General features: G+C 37.8%; 1 protein-coding gene across 1 annotated transcript in view; it reads left to right on the top strand.

Moving 5' to 3' along the window:
• SLC25A33 (solute carrier family 25 member 33) overlaps nucleotides 1-12,242 on the top strand; it is a 33,418-nt gene that overhangs the window by 13,046 nt on the left and 8,130 nt on the right. Inside the window, exons 2-3 of the mRNA XM_069479320.1 lie at nucleotides 1,330-1,509; nucleotides 10,988-11,065. Coding sequence (XP_069335421.1) covers nucleotides 1,330-1,509; nucleotides 10,988-11,065 — 258 coding nt within the window. The remainder of the gene's footprint in view (nucleotides 1-1,329; nucleotides 1,510-10,987; nucleotides 11,066-12,242) is intronic.

Raw genomic sequence — 12,242 nt, forward strand, 5'->3', positions numbered from 1 at the left:
AACTCAGATTGCAGAGCTATGTTTGCTGCAGAGTGAGGCCTGTGTCACCAGTAGGTATGGGTGAGGATGGAGATGGTCCATGACATTGTCAATTATAACTAGTCCATCAAAGGATAAATAGGTGAATTGTCTTGAAGAAAAATATTCAAATAATAATTCAGGTAATCTCTGTATGAACACATCGAAAGGGTAGTACTCAAAAGACTGACTTGGAAACCCTGATCCAGAGAGACAGCGTGACCAATGAAAGCACAGAGGATGAATTGATTAGTTGTGAGTGAAGGAAACCAAGGACTTCATTGTTTGAAAGTAAGCTTTAATGATAAAGACATCTGCACCCGAATGTTTATGGCAGCACAATTTACTATTACAAGGATGTGGAAACAACCCAAGTGCCCCTCGATTTCATGAGTGGATTATTAAAATTTGGTATATGTATACAATGGAATATTACTCAATTGTAAGAAACGACAGTGATCTAGCACCTCTTATATTTTCCTGGATAGAGCTTGAGCCCATTATCTGAAGTGAAGTATCACAAGATTGGAAGAATAGGCTCCACATGTACTCGCAGTCAAATTAGCACTGACTGATCAACACTATGGTGCTCACAGGGTAGTAATATTCTCCATAGTTTAGGGGGTTGCAGGGGGTGGGTTGGACGGTAAACTCAACAACTAATGGACGAGGTGAGCATTATAGAGGGGAAGGGCATGCCTCTCTAATCCTTGCTTGGGTGAGGCAAAGACATAAAATGTAACCAAAATGTTTGTACCCTCATAATATCCTGAAATTAAAAAAAGAAAGTAAGCTTTAGCTTAATTTTCAATGGAGTTCAGATCAATCAGATTTTAATAAAGGTCTGTGTTGTAATAAACATTGATTTTCAACATAGTAGCATTACCTGAATAACTAGTTTGTTTGAGTGTGCAAAGAGGTGTTCTAGAATATTCATTGCAGTATGGTAGTGAAATTGCAAATGACATGACTGTCCAACAGTAGGAAATTGGTTAAAATATTATCCCTTGGTACAGAAAGATGGTATGAAACCATTACAGGTGATGATGTAGGTATTATATACATATTGACATAGCAGGGTACTCACAATATCTGGATGGGAGGGGTGAAGTTAAAAAGCCAGTAATGTAAAGCCTCAAAGGATGTGCTAACATGGTAATAGTAGTTACCCCTTTACCTGTGGGATTTCAACTAATTTTTTTTAACCTCCTTTGTGGTCTAATTTCAAAGAGAGAAAAGTTAAGCTTCACATTCCGCTTGTGTAGAGAATAGCAAAGCTTTTCTGATCCTGCTGTGATTCCTTTCTTACAGGTGTGGGGGCACAGTTGGTGCTATTTTCACTTGTCCACTAGAAGTCATTAAGACCAGGTTGCAGTCTTCAAAATTAGCTCTCCGGACAGTCTATTATCCTCAGGTTCATCTGGGGACCATTAGTGGAGCTGGAATGGTGAGACCAACATCTGTGACACCTGGACTCTTTCAGGTTCTGAAGTAAGTTCAGTCCGCATTTAGTCCCCTCTGCTCCTGTCTGCCTCCACTATCAAAACAGAATGTCCATCAGGCTCTTCAGATGGGATGTTCTGTTTGCATAGTCTTGGTCCAAACTTAAAAATTAGGTTTCTTTACCAATATCTTTGAACTCTGACCTTGCTCCCTTGGCAGCAGGGGTCCTGGTGTGCATGTGATCATCATCCAGGGACAGTTAGAGTACACTAACAAAGCAAACTGAAAATCCCTGTGCAAATTGTTGCATCAAATTGTCACTTTTGCTCAAATCTTTTGAGGGTTAACATGATAAGAGATGGTAGAGTAAAATTTTAAAAATTGCACAAGAAAAGTGTTGTGAATATTAATATTTTAAGAGGAATTAACATGGAAACAAAATGTTTTCAGTTTTTACTTTTTGTTTGGAAATAATTTTAAATTTATAGAAAAGTTGCAATATATTTAATGAAAATGGGTTTTAAAATTTTTATTTTATACCTAGGCTACCTGCCCATTTTCTTATTTTTACTGCAGGAAAAATAATCTCGTTTGCTCATTACAAAGCAGCTAAATATTCATGAGTTGATTTTGGCTTATCAGTCTCTATGCTTAAAGCAAAACCAGAAATTCAGAATAGCACTTGACAATATCTGATTTTTGGCTTAGGGCCTTGTACTTTAAAAGATACTCAATAAATAATAGTTGAATTTAACTGAGCATGATATTCAGATCTCTGAAACTTATCCTTGGGAAAGAAAGTTCAGAAAGACATTGCTATTTGTCAGTATAGAGATTTAGTTGGGAAATGTTAGAAAAAGAAGCAATAAGATGGAAATGCTCTGTCTTAAAAACCACAGCGCTTAGCACTTTTAGTCACAATTTAGATAAGGTAGGATAAATTTATTTTTAGATATGTTTTGTTTGTAAAACCTGCCTATAAGCCACTCAGGCAGCGATGCCAAATGTGTATGCGGGTGCATCTGAGCTTATTGAGCAGAACTGGACAGCAAGACCAGCTGCTGAGGACAAGGTCCCAGATGAGAGAATCAGAAACCCAGCTAGGGAATGGTGAGGTCAACATCCAAGATTCCAGGAGAATCGTTTTTTTAAACTAAACACCGAGAAGGGGAGTGGAAACACAAAAGGGTGGAAGGTTAGGGATAGGCATAGGAAATACAGAAGCACAGAGATGTGGAGGAGAACTTTGATCTCAGGACAGATCCAAGCCCATGGTCCTCAACAGGACATGGCGGTGAAAATACTCCCTTCCTGCATTGCCTTTTCTCACACTTAGGCAGCACCAGTGTTTCAGGTGACTCCCTTCTTCCAAGGAACATGCAGTGCTTTGGACATGATGAAACTGAAAGGCAATTTGTCCACTTCACTGACATTCAAAATGAACTTCCTCTTACATGCTTGCCAAATAACTCATGACTAGTGAATTTGGATTTACTGTAATTGGGAAATTGTTACCTAGCACTGTCGGTATAAACAGGGCCAAGCCTGTAAGGAAAATGAGACCGTCTCTCTATTTTAGATTTTATAGGATGTACAGGTAGAGCACCCCTTATCTGAAATGCTTGGTTTCAGATTTGGAAGATTTGCTTTATACACATGGGTTCAGCCCTGCTCCAGAAATCCAAAATGCTCCAATGAGCATCATGTTAGCCCTCAAAAAGTTTCCAATTTTGGAGCATTTCTGCTTTCGGGTTTTCAGATTAGGTATACTCAAACCTTTATGTTCAATATCTCTAGTATCTTATGTTTCTCGTATTTCCAGTAAACTCCCCCCCGCCGTGTGTGTATGTGTATATGTTTATATCACCCACCATTAGGGCAATTGTTTATAAAATGTAAACCAAAGGGTAAGAGCTACCCCGTCTTTTAAAATATAGAAACAAAATCCACACCGCACAAACAAAAAACTATGGTCACTTAGGATCCACAGCCTCCATTGGTTAATACAGCCACAGCTACAAAATACTGAGACATCACTTACATGTGAATACTTTTTAGATGACTTCCACTATATTAACATCAAAATATAGAATTGGAACAATGAAATTAAGTAAAATTTGTTATAATGTTTTGTTAGAAAACCATTTGTAAGGTGACATTTTGCACCCTAGAGCTCTTTTATTTAAACTTTATTTTCTTGGCTTGATACATATATTTTCGAAGTTCTTTGGTACAACTTAGCTGATATTTAATAGTGTTTAAGTATAAAAGACTACTTTTATGTAGTATTGTGTTATGGATTTTTCACAGCAATCTTAGGAGATTAGTGCTCAGACATGATATTACCTCTTACAGAGAGGACATGCAGATTTGAGGTTAAATGACATATCCAAAGTCATGTTTAATGTACATCCACCTTATTTTTAAGAAAGATTTGAATCCACTAAGAGTAAAGGAAGAAACAACCATGAATAAGCCCTAGAAAAGAAGCTGAACCTCTGCTGCTTTCACATGGAAACAGCAGTACTTACTGGCTCAGAGACTTCTAGGACCATGTCCTCCTAGCCCCCGGCTGCTGCTTCTGTTTCCTCTGCTGTGCCTACAGCCTTACAGCCTCCTGCCGTTGGAGAGTTCCAGAGCTCAGACTCTGGCTCACTCCTCTAGCTGTGGCCACTCTCTCAGGAGTGCACTTAGTCTCATGGCTGTAAATACCATCTGTGAGCTGGCAGCGTTTCTCCTCTGATCCTCACGTGCTCCATCTAGCTATCTGTTTGACAGTTCTGATGTTTACTGGTCATCCAAAGCATAACATGCGCAAAACCAAACTCCCTAGAACCTGCTGCTCCCAGAGACTTTCCTGTCTCCATGAAAGGGAACTCCATTCTTTCAGCTATGCAGATCTAAAGCCTCAGAGCCATCCTTGGATCTTATTTTTCTCAACCCCCAGCAAATCCTATCACCTCCACCTTCAAAATGTATGTACAGAACCTGATCCCTTTTCACTACTTCCTCCACTGCAATCCTGCTGGAAGCCATATGTCACCTGTTATTAGTGCATTACTTTCCTGGCTGCTCTGGCCTAAGATCTTGCTGTAGTCCATCCTCAGTCTGTTCTTGAGAGAGCAGCCAGAGAACCCTGTGCTGGGGTCCCTCTGTGGCTGATCTCCCTCCTGGTAAAAGCTACAGCTGTCCCTGTGGCCTACTGGTCTCTAACAATTTTTGTCCCTCGCATTACTTCTCTGACTTCATCTCCTATTTCTCCCCTTGCTCCTCCAGCTTTATGCATGCCACCTTGTTGTTCCCTTTAAAAGGGCAGGGACATTTTCTCCTGCAGAATCTTTGTAGTAGGTGTCATCTGCGTGGCTTGCTCCCAACTGTTACCTTTGCAGGAAGGCCTTGCAGTGACCATGCTATTTAAAACTGAACCCTCCCACCACACCCCACCTCTCCTTTCTGCTTTATTTTTATCTGCAGCACAGCACTTACCTCCATCCAGCATACAACGTAGTTTACTTATTTGTATTTTTTCTTTTCTCTCTCCTCACCCTGCCCCATGGAAATTCCTTGGAGGTAGTGACTTTGGTTTGCTTTAATTACCGAAATGTTGGTACCTAGAATGTTGCCTGTCACATAGTAAGCATTCAGTATAAATTGAATGAATGAATGCATCTTGGCACATCAGTAAGATACTGCCTATAAAGGGCTTAACGCCCCCCCCAACACACACACATATTCACTGTGTAAATAAATATTAGCTGCTGTCATTATGCTGTGTACCTCTGTGTTTTTTTAAAGATAAGATTTTTAACTGAGTTTCTATGTGGTCTAGGCAAAAAGGGGAATATCATATTACATAATTCTTTTCTGAAGAAAGCACACTCCCTCTTCTGGGGAAATGTGTGTCTTTTCCTGTTAATAAGTTATAAAAGCAGTCTGGAACTCAATACTTTCATAAAAACAATATACCAACACAAAAAGCATTGTCTTTTGGATGATTTAACTGAGGATGACTTCTTTTCACCCTTCACTCTCACCTGGATTATTGTTTAGCTTTCCATTTCTTCTATTAACCACTCTTAAGCTAAGGGCAGTGACCGTGGTTTACAGAGAAGATCTTTATCTAGTGAGTGATAAAACAAGGACAAAGGTGCAGGCCTTTCCCTACGCCATAAATCCCATGTTGGTTTTCATTAAAAAAAAAAAAAAAATCTGAATAACATGGCCATTCCTTTTAAATTGCTTATTATTAGTCCTACTCTTTCACAGAGTCCTACTTTAAAAGATTCATCAGATAACAGAATTTATTTATATAGGAAGTTTATTTTTCAAAATGTAAATCATGGTTTGCTGGTGTCTCATCAGTTTAACCTGTTAGAGAAAAAATATTCTCCATGGGAGAACCGATAACTTTTTTTTTTGCTTATAGTTATTTGAAAAGAAAAAAGGCAAGATGTTAACAGATCAGGTTCTCACTATTAAATTTACCACAGTAATAGTATATATTTGTTTCAGGCATCTTTTTAAAAAAAAAAAGTCTTCTGGCTTGATTTTTTTTTTTTTCTTTTTTTGTTATTTTATTTTTCTTTATTTGCAACAACCCCTTCCAAATGAGGCTTGGTTTTTTTTTTTTTTTTTTAGCAGAGCTCTTATTCCCTAAACTTCCAAGGGTGCCTTATTTTTGTTTTTTTCAAGTACTCTTTTAATCTGAAAAGTAATGTATTAGTGAGCTAGTACCTATCTTTTGAAAACTGACATGTTCCGATGAGACATTTGACTTGGATTAGTCTATGGTATGCATATTATGATCTAAAACTAGTGAAGAGAATGAAATGCACAAACAAGACTCTCTCTTTTTTTTTTTTTTTTGAGACAGAGTCTCGCTCTGTTGCCCGGGCTAGAGTGAGTGCTGTGGCGTCAGTCTAGCTCACAGCAACCTCAAACTCCTGGGCTTAAGCGATCCTACTGCCTCAGTCTCCCGAGTAGCTGGGACTACAGGCATGCGCCACCATGCCCGGCTAATTTTTTGTATATATATATTTTAGTTGGCCAGATAATTTCTTTCTATTTTTAGTAGAGACGGGGTCTCGCTCTTGCTCAGGCTGGTCTCGAACTCCTGACCTCGAGCGATCCACCCGCCTCGGCCTCCCAGAGTGCTAGGATTACAGGCGTGAGCCACCGCGCCCGGCCTCTCTTTTTTTTTAATGCATTTCTTTCCTAGATGAGTTTGTGACTTTCATTTGTGGGAAAATGGGTCTGAATCCATACATGCTTTATTTTGAAGCTACAATATACCATTTACATTAGGAACTTGACTGTTCCAGAAGAGTTTTGTAAACATCTAGATAGGTTAGAAGTTTGGATTATGTAACAGGTTTGGCTTTTTGCCAACTGTTAATATGCGTAACCATGGAGACCATCTTTCTTAAAAGGCCTGAGTCACTTGAGGACACAAGTTCCCTGCTGCATTATGGATGAGAGGCTTTTGTGCTTCCTGGAGCCAGAGATTCTCATAATTGTGTTTAAATGACTCCTGGAGCTGCCCAGTGTACATTAATGGGGACCACAGAGAAAATCTAAACTTTAAACAATTTTTTAACATACTTAGCATTTGAAAATCCTTATTAAGTACTATATTATAAGGTGCAGGTCACTTCAGGGTGTCATTTGAGAGAAGATTTTGTTCAGAGAGCTCGGCCTTTTAAAAACAATACTGATTTGAGATAGTAAGATAGTAAAAGTAAAGTATTTTAATTTGAAAATAAATTCTCAGGTCTCTATTATGGGCCAATTGACCTATTTTTGGCCAGTGTAAATATTCACTGAAACTCCATGAATTTCATTTTGAAGTGTTATATTTATAGAAACTCAAGAATTGTGTTTAACATTGTTCATGACTTTATTGGCTATTATCATGAGCTCAGTATTTTTATGGCCTCTGGCAAGCTTTTTACAAAAGAACTTTTTGTTTTGAAATAATTCCAAACTTACAGAAAAAGGACAGGGATGGCATAAATAACTTGTTTATACCTTTTTCTAGATTCACCAATTTTTAGCATTTTGCCATATTTGGTTTTTTCCTTTTTGCTTTGTATTCATACAGATTGTTTCTAAACCGTTTGAAAGTGGGTTATAGGCCTCATCATACCCTGTGCTCTTAATTCTCTCCAGCGTGTAGTTTCTGAGAATAAAGATAGTCTGTTAAAACCACAGCACAGTTTTCAGATTCAAGAAATTTCGTATTGATATACTACTTTTTAACTAGGCTACAGTCCAGTTTTATCAATTGTTCATTGTGATTGATTTATAAGAACTAAATTTTGTTTGCAAACAGTGTTCCTTACCAGTGTCTCTCTTCCTCTCTAGATCTTTTTTAGTGAGTCTCTTTTCTCTTTCCTCCTTGTCTAGTTTTATTTTTTTTAAAAGTTTTATTGTGATATAATTTACATACCATATAGTCCACCCACTTAAAACATATAGTTCGACTATTTATATTAATAGTATCTTCCAGTGTTTTGTGCAGCCATCACCACATTTTATTAATAATTTTAGAAAATTTTCATCCCTACTAAAAGAAACCTCTTACCCATTTGCAGTCACTCCCATCCCTCATCCCAGCCCCCAGCCCAAGGCAGCCAATCACCAATCTACTTTCTGTCATTATCCATTTGTCTCTTCTGGACACTTCATGTAAATAAAATCATACTATATGTAGCTTTTTGTTTCTGGCTTCTTTCACTTAGCCTAATGTTTTTTTAAGGATCACCCTTGCTGTAGCACATATCAGTACTTCCTTCCTTTTCACTGCTGACTAACGTTCTGTTGTATGTCTGGGTCTTATTTTAAACCCGTTGCATTGACCTTCCCCAGATGTAATGGAGAAAAGAAAGAAACGAAATGTCTGTTGTGTTTGTAATGAGCTTTGAGCTCCCTAGTAGTATAGGTGTAGCAAAGCAAAGCATCTTCATGTGACAGTCAGGGTGGCCAGAGGGATTAGTCTGGGCCACATAAACGAGAATGTGTCTTGGGATCACTTAAAAGGGACTTTGTTTATACCTGCCAGTAAGGAAAAGAGTAAGTTTTTTGGTAGATTTATTTAATATTTCAATATTAAGACCATGCTGTGTGAGCATAGAGATAAGTTTACTTTTTTCTTTCGAATCTTTTTCTTTTCTAATTGCTAGCCTACTACTTTTTAGGAAAGCTCTTTTTTTCCCCTGTGGTTTTTTGTTTTTTTTTTGTTTTTTTTTTTCCACCTCCAAGACAGGGTCTTGCTCTGTCACCCAGGCTAGAGTGCCGTGGTGTGATCATAGCTTGTTGCAACCTCAAACTCCGGGCCTCAAGTGATCCTCCTGCCTCAGCCTCCTGAGTAGCTGGGATCACAGGTGTGCACCACCACATCTGGCTAATTTTTTCTATTTTTGGTAGAGATGGGGGTCTCACTTTTGCTTAGGCTGGTCTCTGAACTCCTGACCTCAAGCAGTCCTGATACCTCTGGCCTCCCAAAGTGCTAGGATTACAGGTGTGAGCCACCGTGCCCGGCAGGAAAGCTCTTAAAGGTACAAATATTCTTTATTTCAAGCAATTGAAATATTTTATAAATGTTCAAAAATTAGGAGAAGAGAAGCTAAGAGTCCAAATTTTTTTTCTTTTTTAAGACATCTCACTGGTAAACAACAACTAGAGCATGAAAAGTTACATAGTGATCTGAGGAGGGAAAGAGTGAGAGAGAAAGTTATGAACAGACAAAACTTTAACATTATCCAACATGCCATGGACCAAAACGTCAGCTTGACCTCTTTTGCACCAAAAATTTCAGCTTGGCTTTGGAAACTTTCTCCACTGGAAAAGTGGAAGTGGTAGAAATAGAATTGGCCGTATTCACTTTACTATTAGCTTTATAGGAACATCTTTTCGGTAAAGTCAAGGATACCTTTTTTTATACCTTCCGTGTGTCATAATGAAGGTAAAACGTTTTATAAATTTTTGACTAGAATGTAATTGTTAGCTAGATCGGCTTACTTAGAATACTGTCAAATTAAAGGTACTAGTTACCAAGTACAGAAAAATCCTCAATAAGGAGATTAAATTAGAGAAGACCATAATATAACAATGTAAATTCTGTTGGATGCCATGAAAATTGAGCCATTGAAACCAATGTGAAGTATCACTATGTTGCAGTGGAAAAATGCCTCTAAGAATGCTCCATAGAATCCTTTCAGGATTTTCTGAGTTGCTTTTAGTCAAAAATACATTTTTTGTGAAAGGCATTTTGGTGAGATTATGGAGACATTGGAACCCTTGTGCATTGCTCGTAGGAATGTAAGATGGTGTAGCCACTGTGGAAAATGGTATGGTCGTTCCTCAGCAAATTAAACATAGAATCACCATGTGATCCAGCAATTTCACTTGGTATGTACACAAGAGAATTGAAAGCAGGGACTGAAATATGTATCTGTATACCCATGTTCATAGCAGTGTTAGTTACCATAACCAAAAGGTGGAAGCAACCCAAGTGTCCATTGATGGATGAATGAATACTATTTTTATTTGCTCTGTGACCTTTGAGAGAAGTACTGGATGAATGGAGAAATAAAATGTGGTATATACCACAATGCAATAGTATTCAGCCTTAAAAAGAAGGAAATTCTGATACATGCTACGACATGAAGACTAAGTGAAATAAGCTAGCCACAAGGGAATGAATATTGTATGATTCCACTGATAAGAATTCATAGAGACAGAGAATAGAATGGTGGCTGCCAGGGGCTGAGGAGGGAGGACTGGGAATTAGTGTTTAATGGGTGCCAAGGTTTAGTTTGAGAGGATGAAAAAGTTCTGAAGGTGGTTGGTAGTGATTGTTGCACAACAGTGTGGATGTACTTAATGCCACTGAACTGTGTACTTAAAAATGGTTAAGATGGTAAATTTTGCAGTATGTATATGTTACCACAAAAAATTGAAAAAAAGCAGTCACAGTATTATCTTTGGACTTGAGATACTAGGCTTTGGTTTTAAATAACCTACATCCTGCCTGTGAAAATAATTAGGTTTTTCTGTTCCCTATATCTCTGTAGAGGGTTCTATAATAGGTAAAGGTCTAGCACATAGGATTCTTATAAATAAGAAGTAAATCTAAAAGAAATACCATCAAAAGCTATCTCTGAACCTGTTTTCTCAGTGAGTTATTATGAGGACATTATTCCCCGCATCAAACCCTTTGCCAGATGCTCATTCTACCTTAACAGGATTTTGGTGTATGGTAGAAACCCTGAACCTCTTCCTCCTATGGGAACAAGGGAAAAGGCTTCTTGAAAACATCTGATGCTTTTGAAGCTTGTTTTTTCACTGTATTTTATTAAAGTATTCTACAGTGTTCTGATTCTGTGTCGTAATAGAATCAGATAAAAGTTTTGGGTCTCTTAAATATTTTATTCTCTCAAAGAACTAATGTGAAGGTTAACTCCTCATCATTTTGCGTAAGCTTTGCCGGAGGGGTTTTAAAGGTATATCTTCTCTTGTTATTCAGGTCAATCTTGGAGAAGGAGGGACCAAAGTCACTTTTTAGAGGCTTGGGTCCAAATTTGGTTGGAGTTGCACCATCAAGGTAAGCATTAAACTTTTCGGCTTGCTCAGTACCAGCAATATATAGTGCTAGGTCCTTTCTTACCAAAGGCTAATATTGCTAAATGACCATTTTCTTTTTCTGTGTTGGATTTGCCTAAATATATCTGATATAGGGAATAGTGTAGGTGTGTCTTTTAGTGTGAGGAGATTCTGTTATTGTATTCTTAAGTATGAAAATTAATCTATTATTACCTGTAATCTAAGTAAGTGTGCTACTCTGGGTAGGGCATGTGGTCAGCAGCATTGCTGTCACTGGGGAACTTGTTAGAAATGCACACCCCAGACCAGCATCAAAATCTGCATTTTAACAAGACCCCCAGATGATTCACATGCACTTAGAAATCTGAGGGAATTGTAAAGGCTTTTCACTTTCTATAAAGTGATAACCTCATATTTTTGCAAGGCTTAATTCTCTTTAAAGCTTGTTAGAATATATAGAGCTATACTGTCCCAGTGTGTACACTAGCTGTTTTTAAATTGATTAAAGACTCAGTTCCGCAGTCTCACTAGCCATGTTTCAAGTATTCATTGTCCACATGTAGCTAGTCTCTACTGTATTAGAGAGCACAGACTCAGAGCATTCCATCTTCACAGACAGTGCTGCTAGAGGGAGGATAACTATGTATGGATATGAAAGTGAAAGAGAGAGAATAGCATATCTCTGGAAAGTAGATAAGAAACTGCTTCTAGAAGTGACCTCCAAGGAGACAGGGGCAGGACACTTACATTATTTTGTGTAATACTTAAAGAGATTTTTAAAGATGACTAAATCTTAAAAATGAGAATATTGTCTTAGACTAGTGAAGATCAAGCACTTAGAATTCTTCTAGATCTATGTTCCAGTTTAAACACATATCACCTGAGGATATTGTAAAAATGCAGATTTTTATTAAACCCTTTTGTTCCTTTAGAATTTGATAATGTATGTAATAATATACTTAAAAATAGAAAGTACTAGTCTGCGAGATAATATGGGGTATGCATTATTAATAGATGGTAAATGTACTGTCTGTCTGTAGTAAATAGAGCCATATTTGCTTGTGGGCAGTGCTAACACAGTAAGCCTGTTAATCCGACGTAGATTATTGGCTGTAGCACCCATTTAGAACAGTTGGGATTTAGGGGAAAAAGGAAGACTTTTATATCTTATAACACAA

Source organism: Eulemur rufifrons, chromosome 8, assembly GCF_041146395.1.
Source record: "Eulemur rufifrons isolate Redbay chromosome 8, OSU_ERuf_1, whole genome shotgun sequence".
Classification (NCBI taxonomy): Eukaryota; Metazoa; Chordata; class Mammalia; order Primates; family Lemuridae; genus Eulemur; species Eulemur rufifrons.